This window comes from Aristolochia californica, unplaced genomic scaffold (assembly GCF_029961685.1).
Source record: "Aristolochia californica isolate CCGP_79_NKW_82.1479 unplaced genomic scaffold, dmAriCali1.0.hap1 SCAF_9, whole genome shotgun sequence".
Lineage (NCBI taxonomy): Eukaryota > Viridiplantae > Streptophyta > Magnoliopsida > Piperales > Aristolochiaceae > Aristolochia > Aristolochia californica.
In genome coordinates this window covers 3,158,928-3,175,612 of record NW_027182290.1, presented here as the reverse complement: position 1 = coordinate 3,175,612, position 16,685 = coordinate 3,158,928, and the positions used below count along the sequence as shown (strand labels likewise).

The window sequence follows — 16,685 nt, the reverse complement described above, 5'->3', positions numbered from 1 at the left end:
TTTATCGGGAACTACACAGATGTTCCAGCTCTCTCCTTCCTCTCTTTCCCCATTTTAGTAATTTTTTCTAAATTCTTTTCTTATAATTACCAAAATGCCCCTATCATTTTTTCTTATTCCATTTTCCATGACTTACCCTATCTATTACAGTATATCCAGTATCCAGTAATGGAGAACTTGTCCCAGCAAATTTTTTTACCCCCAGGATATTTCAAATAGCCCCAGAAGAGCTTTAATTTTCTTAATTTGATCCATAGAACCCTCGGTATACAACAGTGTTATCGGCGTATTGGAGGATTGCAACATCTTGATCAGCGATCGAAGAGATACAGCGATCGAAGGCTTTTTCAAAGTCACGTTTGAGGGTGAATCCGAGAAGGGTTGAACATTGTAAAATGACTATGAGGTACAAGTGGTTTAAAAGTGGATTAGAAAATCTAATATAGGATTATGATTCACTATATAAAAAACTCTTTGCTTCTGTACTAAGTTTTTTTATCACTTTCACGTACTTTGACCACCAACGTTCACTGTGCACTAACAAAACCAATATATACCTAATGGCTTGCTGTTAGCCTGTAGATCAACGAGCAAACGCACGAACGCAGATTTTCACGTTGAGTCGCCGTCTTACCATTTTGTAGCAGGAAAACGCATCGCGACTATTGGTTTTGTCTTGTCGCCGCTCCACTCTAGGAGGCAGAGGCAATCGAGAGACGCACAGACGACGTTTGAGCGAGGTTGAGAGAATTATAAATGCATTGTCTCCGAATGAACCTACCCGATTCCTGAAAAAAGCGATTTGCCTCCACCAATTGTTGGTTTTCGCGGGTCCTTTGGTAACCAGATGAGCGAGAAGGAAGGTAATTGTTCATCGGAGGGCGGGGGTTCGTCATCGTCTCGAGGACATGGAGGAGTGGATCGCAATACCAGTACCGCGGCCGATAAACAGAAAGAGAAGGCTAGGGTTACCCGGACTTCTCTCATCCTGTGGCACACCCACCAGAACGATGCGACTGCCGTCCGCAAGCTTCTTGAGGAAGATCATTCCCTCGTTGCCGCTAGGGATTATGACAACAGGACTCCTCTCCACGTCGCCTCCTTGCACGGGTGGATTGACGTTGCTAAGTGTCTTCTCGAGTTCGGCGCAGACGTAAACGCCCAAGATCGATGGAGGAACACCGTCAGTCTTTTCCTCTTCTTTCCCTGCCCACCAACCCCACTCTCTTAATTACGCATATATTTGTATGGATTGCCTTGCCTCTGTTCAACAGTTGCTATTCTTTTTCTTTTTTTGAATGTTGATCACATATGAACACCACACCCGGTACCCCTGATGAGATTTTGAGTTCAAAGTGCTCTCACTAGGGGCTCTTTATGTTGCCACCGAGCCAAAGGCGCAATCCAATTAGTTGGTATTCTTATTTAACAAAAAATATGGATAGTTTCATTGGTTAAAAAATGTTGTTTCCATAGAGTTGCTTGATACTTTGTCTTAACATCTGCATCGGGATTCGATAAGAAGTCCAATTCTCGGCTGGTTTTTGTTTTGACTTGATTCCCCATGATTTGCATTTTGTTAGCACATGCCATCTTTTTTTTCAAATTCGGCATGCTTCTCAAAATATTTGCAGGACTTAGAGTGCAAATGAGAACTCTTGATGTCCTCGTCAAATAATTTCATTTACTTTTCACATTATTTGGGTTTCAATATCTCCTCTAGTAGATATTGTAGGCTGTTTAATGTGTCACTCTGCATCGCCCAAAGCTGGTCACCCAAAATTCAATTTGTTTCTCTTTTGATAGATAGCTTGTATTCCAGTTTAACAATTGTAATATTGACTCCATTTGCTTTTCCCATAACAGCCTCTAGCTGATGCAGAAGGAGCTAAGAAATATAACATGATTGAGTTGCTGAAATCATACGGTGGTTTGTCCTTTGTAAGTTGAGTTTTGGTTTTCCCTGCTGGCAATTTGTTTTATAATTTTTTATTTTTATTAATAATGAGAAGTAAAGTTCTTTAATTCATTCTGAGCACTTTTTCTTTGCCTTATGATATTAGGTTCATTTTTTTTCAAACACTTACTTTGGATGTAATAATTCTTTATGTTTCTTCATTTTGTTTCTCTTATTTGTCTTTATCTGTCAAGGCATATTACATAAAAAAGAGTGTAATGGCTGGAAATCGAAAATGTACTAGGGTATAGGGATTCTCTGTCAAAAGGTTGTCTTAAAGTTTAACCACTAGCAGCAATTAGGTGAAGCCGAATTCTTCTCCAGAATTGCATGAATTTGATGTCTTCGCCAAACTCGCCACACTCAAATTTATTCTTGCCATGCTCCTGCAACGTCTATGAATATGACTTTTGAAACTCTTTTTGAAAATGATGTGAATTTCATATGGCGACTGACTTATTATGACTGCCAGTGAAAAATAACACAAAGAAATATCTGAAAATTTTTAAAAGGGAAAAAAGAGTGAAATAGAACACGTCAGCCTGGATCAAAAGGGAAAAAATCACTCTGCATTATACTGGGAATTTGACTATTTACAGTTGTTATTGATTCAATGTTTAACTTGAACTTCCAAAAAAAAGATGAGTAACTTGAATTTTGTTAGAGGTAGTAATATAAACTAGAAGAGGAATATCTTAGAGTTCCATAGCATGATCAGAAGAAATTTGTACTATTGATTTGAAGAATGACTGCCTACCAAATTATTTTGTCTCCTTCTCCCTTGTCCTTCCAGATTTGTAGTAAAGATTGAAGCTATGGAGTGTAGGCCCTTGTAACAAATTTCGGTACCATGTAATTGATTGGGAGGATGGTAGTTAGGACCAAGTCCTTGCAAAGTCGTTATGGTGGTCTGGAACTGAAAGTTCAGCACTTTATACCAGGATGATTTGTGATAACTATCAGTGCCCCTCATGAATCTTGGCTTCCCAATGATTCATTTGTTAGTATGCAACTCCAATTGGAGGTTTGTTTGTAAAAGCAAGCATGGCTTTGAGTCTTGTTCGTTTGGGATTAGGTTGGGCATTATAATCTAGTTCTTGAACTGTATTTGGGTGGACAATAGGCCTCTTTTTTGGATTTTCTTTCCTTTTTCTTGAGTCAATGGCTTCAGACATCACCATTCATGAATCTAGTGTCAGTGACTGCTTGAACTTGAACTTGAGAAGGAGTTTCACTAATGATGCTTTATAGGTTAGCTTCCTGTTTAAGAAGCTTGATGCATTCCAATACCATGGGATTGAGAAATATGAATACTTTGGAATGGAAACCTGTCTGTTGGGTGCTATGGATACACACTATTGTTGCTGGGCTCTAGTGTTTTTGGCTAGTGAAAGGGCTTTTAATAGCAAAACTCTCTCTTGGTGGGTTATTGAAAAAGTGCTTAATTTGTCCTCCTTCAAATGAACCTTGTTGATGATGTTGGTGATGAATTGAGTTTTATTATTACAACCATGTTTTATGATTTTGTGATGTTCAGTTCCTGCTCCCATTTTGCTAGGCTGGAGTGTGTTTAGCCCCTCTCTATTTTCCACATTTTTCTCTTCCTTCTTGCAATGAATTTCTCATTATTTTCCAAAAAAAAAGAGCACTGTTTAGCAACATGTGGAAGGGGAAAAAGTTGTCAAAAGCTGGCCATCTCTCACCTTTGTCAAATCTGCACTTGCCATGCTCCTTTTATACTACCTATCCCTCCTTAAATGCCCCACAAGTATGATTAACAAGATAGAGGCTCTTCAGAGAAGATTTTTGTGCAAAGGTTCTGCAAATGCATTCGCTGAACATGTGCCTCCCAAAATATGAAGGCTGGTTGTGCATTAGAAGACTTCTGCGCTCTTTCGGAAGTGCGTATAGCACTTCAGCACTGAAAAACTGGGCTCTTTGGCTAAAAATAATATCTGCTAAGCAATGCTATGATGAACTGATAGAACTGAAACAATAAGGATATATTTGTGATTATTTTACAAGTAGAAGGGGTAGCTTAGGATTTAGAAAAGGGGTCCCTGCCAAGAAGGCCCCTTCTTAATTAGGAAAGTGTTCCTTATTGAATTAAGAGTTTCTTACCCTAGTGGTTTCCTAGATTATCTTGCCTAGTAGTTTCCTGGTTCATTTAGTCTAGTACCATCCTTGTTTATTAATGTTTCTTATTTCATCATATAAGGAGAAGTGCTTGGCTAGGGGAAGGATGATTGGAAACCGTATGCTTTTTGGTTTATTAGTTCATAGTTAGTATAATTTAGCTCCAAATTTGTTCACCTCTCTCTTCTCCCAAATTTGTGCCAAGCCTAATTTATCCTCTAGGGTTCTGCATCAAGTGGTATCATCCTTCCCCAACAAGAATGATTCATCCTCGAATTGTGTACCATCATCATACAACTTTCATATTTCGAATTGTATATTTTTGGAAAAAAAAAAATTAAGTCTATTTTCCTACCCAACAAGAATTTTGTCAATCCGTTTTTTTTACAAAGAGAAATTGGCATTTGAATTATCAAAGGCCAGGCAACAGGAAGGTTGCTAGCTGCAACAAAAAGCTGCATAAAAAAGGCAAATTGTATCTCCAAGAAAAGATTAGTATGTCTACTTTATAACACAAAACATGTTCTTAGTCTTATTTTTCTACAAACAGAAATCAACATTGGAAAGAAAAAGGTTTTGCTGAAAGCTTGTTGAGAGTGGAAAACACGAATTCTAAGCTCTATTTTTAAGCCTCTTTCTAGCCAAGAATAGTGGTGAATCCAAGCTTTAGAGATGCTGTATCTGAATTGAAAAGGTTGAAAACTCGTTATTGGCTTGGCTGGACATTAAGCCCTCCTTCCTCAAAGTTGGTGAAGGCATCAGCTCACTCCTCTCCACTCATACTCGTGATCCCTCTTCCCTACCCACTAGACATCTTAATTTCCAGCCCTGCTTTCCCACTAATCCTCCATCAAACTCTTTTGTGGCAGCTGCCTTTATCTTCCTTCATACTTTACCCGCCACTCAATCATACCACGGAGTCCCTCTTTCTTCTCAACACTTTCCTCCACAGCCAACACAACCACCATCCTTTTTCCTGCCTGCCACCCATGGAAACCACCCCCTAACCCTTACACACACCCATCTCCCTTCACTCACCAACCTGCCCTCACCTACCACACGCAACCTATTCCACAATTCCTCACTCAACTCTTACACTTTGTTTCACCTTACCACCATGGTTTTGCACCATCATCATCGCCCACCTCTCCCCTCTTTTAAATTTTTTTTGACCTCAACCGCACTCTTCTTCCATGCTGTACACCCTCCTTCTCAACTTTCTCACTTATGAGACTCCTCTTCCTGATATAATGGCACCCTCTATCCTTCCCTTGCTAAACTTGATTTTCACCTTATCAAAACAGAAGAAGACAAAAAGATTGCCCTGGAGGAAAATGAAAGAGGGCTAGAAATCTCTTTGCATGCACTCTCCAGTATAGTGCATGATGGACCATAGTGCAGAACTTGAAACTGCAACGCTAAAAGCATGCTGCCGCTCCACCAAAGGAGATGCAAGATGTGGTCGTGATTTGTTTGCATAAGAAGGCTTACTACACTTTTGAAGATATCATCTAGTTGGAGAGTCCTAAAAGTCTCCTCTTGCTGATCCTTAGTGCTGAGATGACACAAGTTGAATGCTTTGTCATTTGTGTAAAGGTAGACCTTGCTGAACCCACCAACCAGCAATTTTTCATGCTCAACTCATTTCTTCAATAAGTGCAGGCCCTGCTCGAGTTCTTGTGCTACAAATCACTTGCTTCTCATTCTTTGTGGCCTCTAACTTGCCTGCCAATTAATCCTTCATCAGAATCAGACATATATCAGAGCCCTAGATTGTGGGACAATGGATCACTCAAGCAGTATTGTCCATAGGTGAACCTTGAGGATGAGGTTCTTGTAAGGGGGTGCAATGATAGGACATGATTAATTAGAGTATATTTGTGATTATTTTATTAGTAAAGCGGTAGCTTAGGAATTTAGAAAAGGGCCACCAGCCAAGAAGGCACCCTTCTCAATTAGGAGACCTCTCCCTTCTCCATTTGGAGAGTGTTTCTTGTTGAATCAGGAGTTTCCTCCTATATATAGTCTAATTGTATCCTTGTTTATTTATGTTTCCTAGTTTCACTACTATTGTATTATTTCATCTGTAAAAGGAGAAGTGCATGGCTAGGGGAAGAATGGTTCAAAACCCTAGGCCTTTTGTTTTATTAGTTGATACTTAGTATGATCCACCTCTCTCTGTATCCCAAATTCGTGCAAACCCAAATTTATACTCCAGGGTTCTGCATCATGAACACTATTGGCTACCTCTGATCCACCATAGAAAATCCTCATCCCAATGAATTCTGTCCTTAAGCTCCTTCTGGCTGTTCAAAATATAATTTAGTTTTAGTTGGATCCAGTTGGAATCTTAAGTTCTGGTTAGATTGCTGGTTAAATGGAATCACTTTTGCTGATGAATTCTGCTCCCTAATTAGAATTTCTCATGATGCTAATATACTGGTGGTCAATGTCAAATCTGCAATTGGCTAGCACCTAAATCTAAGAAGAAATTAGAATGAAGAAGAGGCTCCTGAGGCAGATGACTAAGGTCCATTCCTGATTCTCACTATGTCAGATGGGTTGGGTCCATTCTTGAAGAGGTCTGTTTACTGGTGTCTCTGCCTGAAATGCTAGAAGATTGACTATCACTGTTTCAAACCCGGCAGCAGTTACAGTTTGGAACCAACCCCAAAACAATCCCTGTCCTCTCCTCCCTCTCCCAAAACCATTATCTGTGGCTCACTGTTGACAATCTGAGTAAGCAAGGCACCTTGGTTGTTAACTCCTGTAGGGTCTGTGGAGAAAATTATGAAGTGGTAGATCATCTCTTCATCCAATGTCACTTCTCCTCCTTAATTTGGCACAAGATCCTCCAGCTCTTCTGAATCCACATGTGCCTGCCCCCCAATTTCAGTCAATTAATCCTACATTGTGCTACAACACCCCTTCTTGCCCTAGGGAAAATCCTATGGGGCACATCTCCGACCATTGCTCCCTTTTGTATTTGAGGGGAGAGAAATGAATCAGAAACTGTGGAGAAAGTTTTTGAGACCTGCATACATCTTTTTTTTAAAAAAAACGATGTATTAATAAAACAAGAGAAATTACAAAATTTGGGGGAGCATGTCCCTTACAACCAGCGATTGTAGGGTAGCTCCCTGCCTGGCAAGCACATTTGCCACCGAATTTGCGGATCTCGGAATGTGAGACCAATTACAAGAAACAATTGATGTAATTTCTAAAATTTCCTTAAAAGTATCCCAGTGCTTCCACGGAGGAGAAGACGCGTTCTCACACTATCCTATCACCACTTTTGAGTCCCCTTCAACATGGAGGGCCCCCCTGCATTTATCTCTGAAGACACGAAGACCGGAGAGGAGACCATGTAACTCAGCAGACGTAGAGTCTGATATACCAAGGGGGCCGGCATAAGTGAAGAGCTGATTTCCGGAATGATCTGACATAACTCCTCCGAAGCCAGAAATATCAAGGTTGCCAAGAGACGAACCATCAAAATTTAACTCGAGATAACCAGGATTAGGAGGAGTCCATTATTGCATGACCGGAGGCTTTTTCCCAATGCGCATCAAAGCCGAGTTTCTCCAGTTTTCACGAATGGAGGAACCCAGATAGGGAGAGAATGCTTTCTTTGTTAAAAGCCAAGTTGATATATGCCCAACCACTCTGTCCGCAACCCGGTCTAAAGATTCGTTTTTTGCATCAAATCGTCTTCTATTGCGCTCATTCTAAAGCCCCCATACATCCTGATCTCTCACGGGCTTGCCAACTTAAGGAATTCACTGAATGCCACATCTCTTTCATTAGAACATTTGGCAAATGTTTTCAGCTCAGCATAAACAAAACAAGCTCTTCCAACTGCGTGGTTACCTCTTGTGCAGATGACTATTAAGCTCAATTTCAATGGCATATCCTTGGTGAACCTTGATTATGTCATGAGAATGGTGGTTGGTCCCTGGGTTTGGGGGACTTTGTCATGAGAATGGTGGCCCTACTCTTCTTTCCTATGATGGCCCTTGAGGCTCCACTGACTCTATCACTACTGAATTGTGGGCTGTCCTAAATGGAACTGGAATTGCTGCCACAAACTTCCACTCACCCTTCATTGTTGAAGGGAAGTCTTTATTGATCATTAGCTGGTACAACCAGCGGCCTGCCCTCTCTGGTGTTTATTAGTGCACTTTGAGGAAATTTGGGACATATACTCACTCTTACAATACTTGGAATCAAGTCTCTAGATTGGCCAATGCAGCAGTGGAGAAGCTTGCTAGAAAGGGAACTTCTCTGTCAAACTTAGTTGTAATTCAGTCCAATTAATGTCTTGTGGTTTCCGGGTTACTTTTATTTGCTTTTTTCTTTGATTCTGTTGTAAATTGTGGTTCCCCATGTCCTGTGGTGGCTCCACGCTCCTCTCTGCTTCTGTTTATAGAAAGTTTTCCTTTCACTTTTCAAAAAAAGAAATCTGGTTTGAACTTACTCTGCACTGACATTTGTACAAGGAAGGAAGATTAACCCGACAAGGGGTGCAACAACATTATATATGGGTTAAAACCCCACTTTATGCCATCAACCTAATGGTAGGCATAAAAGAAGAAAAGAAGAAACTTTGAGAGCCCCACATACCACAAGATTCATATTTTACACTGTATGTGGTCTACATAGGGTATACAATGAAGAAGAGAAAAGCAAACATGGAAATATCCTACCAGAATTGCTGGGTTCTCCTGATACCATGTAAAAATTGAAGTAGATTGAGTGTAGACGAGAAGGCTTGAGGAGAGAGAGAAACTGAGAAGAGACAGTTGCTGCAGGAAAGAGAAGTGAGAATAGGGTTGATGCACATTCCCTTTCCTCCTATCATGAACTCTAATAAAATTTTACAATGACTATAATTCCCTTTTAACTTGTAACAACTGAACCACATAATGGTGAATAAAATATGACCCATTTAATATGTGAAACTTGGAATTTTCAAAAAAAATGTGAAGCTACTGCTATGAGATTCTGTTCCTAAAATACTTAGAGAGGGACCTTGCACAACTATACCCATAACTCCATAATTACTTAATACTCTTTACCTGTAATTATATTTCTCAACAATGTCATTTGTTCATTAACCTTGTGTCTTGAAATTGTAGTTTCATGCAATGGTACTGAGCTAACAATCAGAATTTGTATGCGCATTAAGAACTATTTACTATTTGGCAGTTTAGTTTATAAAAGGTACTTTCTAGCTTATGTGTTTCTCTGCAGGGACAAAATGGCAGTCACTTTGAGCCAAAGCCAGTGCCACCCCCTTTGCCAAATAAATGTGACTGGGAAATTGACCCTTCTGAGTTGGATTTCTCAAATTCATTGATAATTGGAAAGGTAGGTTCTTTATCATTTAATGGATTTGTTCCATTAAAAAAAATAAAAGAAGACATCTAAGTAAGCTTGGTAGATACAACTTAAGTGGACAAAGTGAAGAAAACATGAGTCAAATGCAGATTGAGGAATAAGCATCTTTCCATTAGCTAGGTTTGGATTCAAGAGAAATGAGGTTACTTTCGGAATAAGTGTAAGGTTGCTTAAGTGGGCAATGGGGTCTGGAATATTGTGTTAGTCATACAAGTTGCCATGGGTAAAAGCAGAAGTTGGGAAGACGATTATTAAACAGTCCATGGTTTGTAGTGCAGAAAGTTGAACATTGAAATCACAATTTTCTAAAAGTTGAAAGGGAGATCCTTGATGTCTCTTGTCAGCTATCTTTAACTTGGTCCAAATGCATAAATCCAAAAAAAAAAAAATTGTGGAGTCTTTTGCTAAAAATTAATGCTGCTCAGCAATATCTTGTTTTGGGTGGTTCCAACTCTCCAGTTGCTTGTATGCTAGATTTCCAGCTCTCTTACCGTCATTTTGAGGAGGTCTGTAAATCCGATTCACTTTGCAAAAGAAAAGAAAGTGGCCAACTTGAAGATGTTAACTTTGATGCTTGGTGAAACTAGGAAAGGCAAACATTCATGTCCAAATGCACTCAAATTTACTTAGGTTCTACTGTGTTCTCAATATTTCAGCTGCAGCCGGCAGATCAGACACAACAGCTATGCAACCTGGAGAGAACCATTTGGCCAATGTGTGATCAATATGGGCTACTAGAGATCTAGGAAGCCATGGATGTTAAGTGAAGAAAAAAGTAGCCGGCAGCATCCAAGCTGCTGGTGATCATTTGAATATTATCAGGAGAGTACTAATCTCTGTTCTGTGTGAGTAAAAAATGGACTTGAACAACCTGAAGTCAATAGAGAGAGTTCATGAGCTTAATACAGACTATTTTTTACCATGGAAACCAGGTATTTCCTACAAATGCTCCCTATTTGAAACCTCATCTTCTTGGCTACAGATAATTCTGGGCCTAACTATGGTGCAAGCTTCATGGAATGAAGACTGTAGCTACTGCATTCAACTCTGAAAAATGGAAGAAAAGCGTCTTCTGCTGCAGTTCAACAATGATATATTAGTGAATACTCATGATTTTATCTTTGAAGAATAATATATTGGAGCATGCTCTAAAGTAGCATGATGAGGAAATAGAAGAGAGTTGTCAGAGATCATTTGGGCATGTTTAAAGGGCAAACTAGTAATGCACAAATGAATAAGATCTTATCATTGTATGGGACCTATAATAAATATGGGACGACTGAAAATGACATGAATAGAAGTAATGAGGAACAATCAATGATTTGATTTCCTAAAGACAAGACCAATGGAGGAAGAAATGTAATTAACTGAATGTAATTGAGATAAAGTCAGGATGATGATGTACCGATATTGTTCTTTTTATGTGAACTGAATTATTTATGTTCCAGTTTTTTTTAACATAGAACTAAATTCTTGGTGAAGCAAGAAAATATTAATTGTAATGCTCTTCAAAGGGTTAGGAGTGTTCCTGCTCCTTAATTTTGCTTATAAATACAGGGTTCGTTTGGTGAGATCTTGAAAGCCTATTGGCGTGGAACACCGGTTGCAGTCAAGCGTATTCTTCCTTCTCTTTCGGATGACAGATTAGTGATGTAAGTGATTCTTCCTTACTATCGCTTCATTCAAAAAAAAAAAAAAAAAAGTGATTCTTCCTTATGCATCTTCAAATGAAAAATACTGCCTACTCAAGTTGAATGAATTATTAGTTGCTGCTTCTTTTTTCTCAATTATATTTCTACAAGAGCCACATTTAACTAGATGTGGTGTCAAAAAACATATTCCTCCCCTCTTTTCAGTCTCAAAATACAGGTTTGTATGGTTTTGAGCATGCTATTGTGTTGTTGTTGCGGCTTATATTTTCAATTTCATTATGGTAGGTGTTCCTTGATTCTACAGAGTCCTTTTTTTGGGTAAGAAGTTACAGTAGACCCAATACCAACACTCTCCCGCTTTTCTTTTTTTAGTCCTTCAACTTAAAACCCCAGTCTCAAAGTAGTGGTTTGTACGGTTTTGAGCATGCTATTGTGTTGTTTTTGCGGCTTTTAAGGAGTTACTAACTTTAGCTAAATGGCTACAAGGTGGTGCGGTGGAGGGACCAATTCAAAATTCAACAAGAAAAAAAAAAAAGATCCTCAGTTTAGGAGGAAACTTTAGTTTAATTTATTGGGGATTTACATTATCCTTTAAATGTCATTTTCTTTGTCTCCTTTCTGCACAATATCTATCTATTATATTCAGGCAGATTGTTTACTACAAAAGTTTCATTTCTAATAGTTGTTTTTAGTTTCCTGGAACCGTTAGCATAAAGTTGTGAATATCCAATTCGAATCTCAATTAATTCCAGCATCTTAGCTGAACCGTGAGTGATGCAGAATCCTTAGAAAGTCACAGGCTATATCTATCTAGGATAAAAATCAAATAAAAAACAAAAGACAGAAAACATAGTTAAATTAGGCAGAACATTTGGCCAACTCTTGTCAGAAACGGGTTTCTCCAACAACAGACTCCACTTCTAATACCATTGACAAGCTATTTGGCTGTTTTTTTACTTGTTTTCCTGTACTTGCTTATGCATTTTTTTGTTTTCTTGTAATGGCCTTTGACTCAATGGCCATATGGTGGGGGGTAGGTAGGGATTCCATTATGAGGTCTGACCAGAGCATGGGGGTTCAACATTCAAAGAAAAATCTATGATTTCCCCTTGGAGTGCCTCCTTTTCTTAATAAAATTCTCACCTTAAAAAAGAAGAATTAAAAAAGGCATCTATGTCAACTTGGAGTCTGTCATGGGTTACGTTTTTACTGCTAATCCAAAAATTGCTCCTGTAGGTCTTGCACAAATGATTAAATATGTTTTTTTAATGACAAAATGTTAAATATGTTATGAACTGAAGTAAATGATATAATGTTATATATTTTATGAAGTGAAGCAGGACGTCAAAGTCGAGTACTATTGTGTTCGATATTTAAGCATCTTTGAGGAGAACATAATATCTTTAAGTATTCCTTTAGATAATATAGGAAGAACGTTATATCTGCAAGCTGATTCTACGTTTACCTATTATATTTGTCACTCCTAAGGCCTCTGTCACGATTGACAGTAAGACACTGTTACTTTTTCTTTTCTTTTTTCAATTCTTTTCCCTAATTTTCACTTAACATTAATTTGGATCATTGAAACACCATCTGATGGATCTGATTCCCTTAACTAGTATTTTAGTATTGATGGCGTTAGAGTACCCATGTTATCTTGTTAGAGATGTTTGAGCAATAACAAGTGTCCTAGAAGTCTGATGCTGTGACTTGATTAATGTTCAGCCAAGACTTTCGACATGAGGTCAACTTACTAGTGAAGCTGCGGCACCCCAATATTGTCCAATTTCTTGGAGCAGTAACAGAAAGGAAACCTCTGATGTTAGTCACTGAATACTTACGTGGGGTAATTATGAACAATGACATCATCTGATGTTAAATCTTTTGCCTCTTTGAGTTATGGATGTTGTCTTGAAGTTACCCAAGAGTGAGCCTGAATCTAAGAGATGGAACTTCTAATGTAATGATTAATGTTGATGTTTGGCATTACAGGGTGATCTCCATCAATTCCTTAAGGAAAAGGGCTCACTTAGTCCATTTACAGCAGTGAACTTTGCCCTAGACATTGCCAGGTTTGTACTAGGAGACAATCGTTGATCGTGAATTTTCTCTGTCCTGTTTCATATTTTCATTCTTCTTGAAAATGTAGGGGCATGGCATATCTGCACAATGAGCCCAATGTTGTAATTCACCGGGATTTAAAACCAAGGTATATATGAACTGTCATTTGAATGCAGCATTCATACCCCTTAAAAGGTCTGCCTGATAAATGCTTGGGTCTCTTATCTTCTTGAGTTTGGTTGTGAGCCAAGACAAAGTGATTCAACTGGGCAAAGCAAGTTCGACAAGTGGTTTAATCATGTTGCTGAGAATTTTGTAACTTTTTCAGAAACGTTCTGTTGGTCAACTCTAGTGCAGACCATCTAAAGGTTGGCGACTTTGGATTAAGCAAGCTCATCAAAGTACAAAATTCCCATGATGTTTACAAAATGACTGGAGAGACTGGAAGTTGTGAGTTCATACTTCTTTGGACAACAAATGAGGCACTTTTTATGTTTAACTGATATCTGCTTTCTGATGTTAGCACAGATCGATATATGGCTCCCGAAGTTTTCAAACATCGAAGATATGATAAAAAAGTTGATGTCTTCTCTTTTGCTATGATATTGTATGAGGTACTTCATATTCAAAAAATACGTATGGGGTAACATAGTCTTTAGCTGCCTGCTTCTTTGGAGTGTGCAGGACAGATAAATGACTCTAGTTTTTAAGGGCTGATTCCATGTTTACTCTTGAAGTCTAAGCAACTCCACTTGAAGTGGATCTTACTGATTTTCCTTGTTGCCTCTGAACTAACATTTTCATGACCTGTTTACCAGATGCTAGAAGGAGATCCCCCATTAGGAAATTATGAACCTTATGAGGCTGCTAAATATGTAGCAGACGGACACAGACCTATTTTCCGAGCAAAAGGATACCTTCCTGAGCTGAGAGAGTAAGTCATTTGTTCCAAAATCTTATCACATGAAGTGCTTGATTGCATTTGGATTTGTATAGCTGGTGGGCAACAAAATGGATATTCTTTTTGTGGTTTGTTGCATCCTCGCTAACTGAATTTCTTGGTAGTACCACAGCACTTACTGGCATAGGTGGTATTTTGAAGTTCTTTTTGCTAGTTGGAGTTTGAGAAAACTTGGAATCTTTGACCCGATGAAGCATGTTACTCACTTTCAATCACTGGGTACTTGATCTTCAGGTTGACAGAGCTCTGTTGGGCCGCTGATATGAACCAGAGGCCACCATTCCTTGAGATTCTGAAAAGACTTGAGAAGGTTAAAGAGAACCTATCGGCAGATCACCATTGGAACATCTTTTCCCAGTAGCTGTGCTGTGAAATGAGCCTGCCTGTAAATACAGATAATTCTACTATCGTTAACAATTGTTAGGTTCATAAAGCCTTGGGTAGCGAGAATGGAGATCTTTGTTATGAAAGATGTCATTAGTGGCTCTCGAACGTTGGGAGGAAATGGCTCTATTTCTCGTGGTGTTTGAGCATTGATTACTTGAATTTATGAATCGAGACAAGGTGATTATGATTCATATGAACATGTGCCATGTTCAATGTAAAAGAAATAATGTCTTTGGTCGACCTTACAAGAAGAGTATGCACAAAAGTTCAATATTTTGTATTTTCTTAGACCCGAAATCATCTGTTCCGATCAGTTTTGATATGTTCGGTGAATGTGTTAATGCCCCAACATGAAAAAAACATAAAATATAAGAGAATTTCTAAACCTTTACAGTATATTTAATTACAATATAATTCTTAAACCCCAAATTAGGTAAAACAACCATTATTATTACACGAATAAGTTATTTAATGTATAATTAAATATATTAATATATTTATTAATTGAATTAAATATTTTATTATGTATTAATATGATAATTATATAAACCAATGAAATACATACACGATTAATTACAAATAATAAATAAATAATATTATAAATAACAAAAACAAAAGTAATACGTTGAATTATTAATTTATTAATAACATATGATATACTTTAACCTAAAAATAAATAATTTAAGAGAAAAAATTGATCTAATCATAAATTTAACACACTATATATTTGTACATAATATATTTTATAGTTAATTTAAAACAATTGGTTTAATTAACTATAGCAATCGGATAATTATGCCAAAATAATTTATCAATTATTTATTTTAACAATATTTTAATTATGACTATTAAATCACTATTTTAATATAGTAATTATAAAATAAATATATTAAATAAATAAAAATAATTATTTTATAAATAAATTTTATAAATTAATGATTTTGATGACGATAGTTTAATTTTTTCTGATGAAAAATTAAACCATCGTCGTCTTCCTCATTTGTGAGCCAGCGGGCAATGGCGACGGGCCAATGGGCAACGCCTATAGAGGCGGCGCTACGACGGTACATAGAGAGGGAGAAGAGAGGGAGGCCAAGAAGCTCTGCAACAGATGTTCGACCTCCCGTGCTCTGCAACGGAGGTCGAGAGGGAGAGGAGAGGGAGGATGGCTGTTAAACCGAAGCCAATGGCTGAAATCAAAGCCGAATGGGGAAATCAATGCTCAATCAAAGTAGAAATTAAGAAATCGAAGCCCAAATTTCAAAATCGAAGAAAATCGAAACTGAAACAGGGAAAATCGCAAAAAAATTGGAAGGTCTTTTGGTGGAAAAGATAATAGCATGAGGGAAGGGAGTGAGGTGCCGAAAGGGAGAAGACAGGGAGAAGAGAGAGAGATAAGAGAGAGGGAGAAGCAAGCAGGAGGTTCAGAGGGAGAGCGAGCTCGAGAAGGAGAGAAGGATGTCGTAGAGAGGGAGACCAGTGAGAGAGAGACCAGAGAGGGACGACGGAGACAAGAGAGGGAGCAGAGAACGAGAAAGGGCTGCGGAATGAAAGAGAGTTGGGGGAACCAGAGAGGGCTGCAGGAACCGGAGAGCGAAAATGAGGAAAAATGAGAGCGACGGTGTGCGAGAGACAGAGACCCGAGAGAGCGTCCCGTGAGTATTATGTACTTGATTCTCAAAACATTTTCCGTCGTTTACTCTTGGGACATGAACTCCCGAGTCATGGATAATCATGTACATGACATGATCTTTGGTGCTCCCTGACGACATCAGGACATCAACTGAATAATGCGTTTGATCTTCGTGTCCTGAGTCATGTTGACTAACCCCCCCTTCGTGTCACCCTGAACAAACGTGTGACATACGGTCTGCGGAGAGGACCACCATTACATCTGCTGCATCAACATTGTTGTAGCCCTTTATGTTCTCCATTCCGTTCGTATGTCTTTTTACATTTTCTCTGGCGGTGATAATGCAGGCTCCTGCGCTAGAGGAGGTTTAACGGATTTCTGGGAAAGGACTAATAAAGAACCGAGTACTATACTGGCTGTCTCTCAACTTTTCTAGATCCAACTGTTTGAAGAAAGTTCTAGCCGGCTATGTTCATTTGGTCGTGTTTGTTTTTTTTA

At 38.5% G+C, this 16,685-nt stretch overlaps 1 protein-coding gene across 2 annotated transcripts; it reads left to right on the top strand.

Moving 5' to 3' along the window:
- Positions 1 to 595: 595 nt before the first annotated feature.
- On the top strand, positions 596 to 14,833 carry LOC137941000 (serine/threonine-protein kinase VIK-like). Of its 2 annotated transcripts, XM_068786185.1 has the most exons (11): positions 596 to 1,183; positions 1,867 to 1,941; positions 9,347 to 9,463; positions 11,051 to 11,145; positions 12,871 to 12,991; positions 13,138 to 13,217; positions 13,295 to 13,354; positions 13,535 to 13,656; positions 13,735 to 13,820; positions 14,025 to 14,140; positions 14,402 to 14,833. In XM_068786185.1, exons 1-11 carry the CDS (start codon positions 848 to 850, stop codon positions 14,526 to 14,528), a joined length of 1,335 nt encoding a protein of 444 aa, XP_068642286.1. In that variant the 5' UTR covers positions 596 to 847; the 3' UTR covers positions 14,529 to 14,833. The 2 variants fall into 2 exon arrangements, with proteins under 2 accessions (XP_068642286.1, XP_068642287.1); XM_068786186.1 differs by lacking the exon at positions 13,295 to 13,354.
- The last annotated feature ends 1,852 nt before the right edge of the window (positions 14,834 to 16,685 follow it).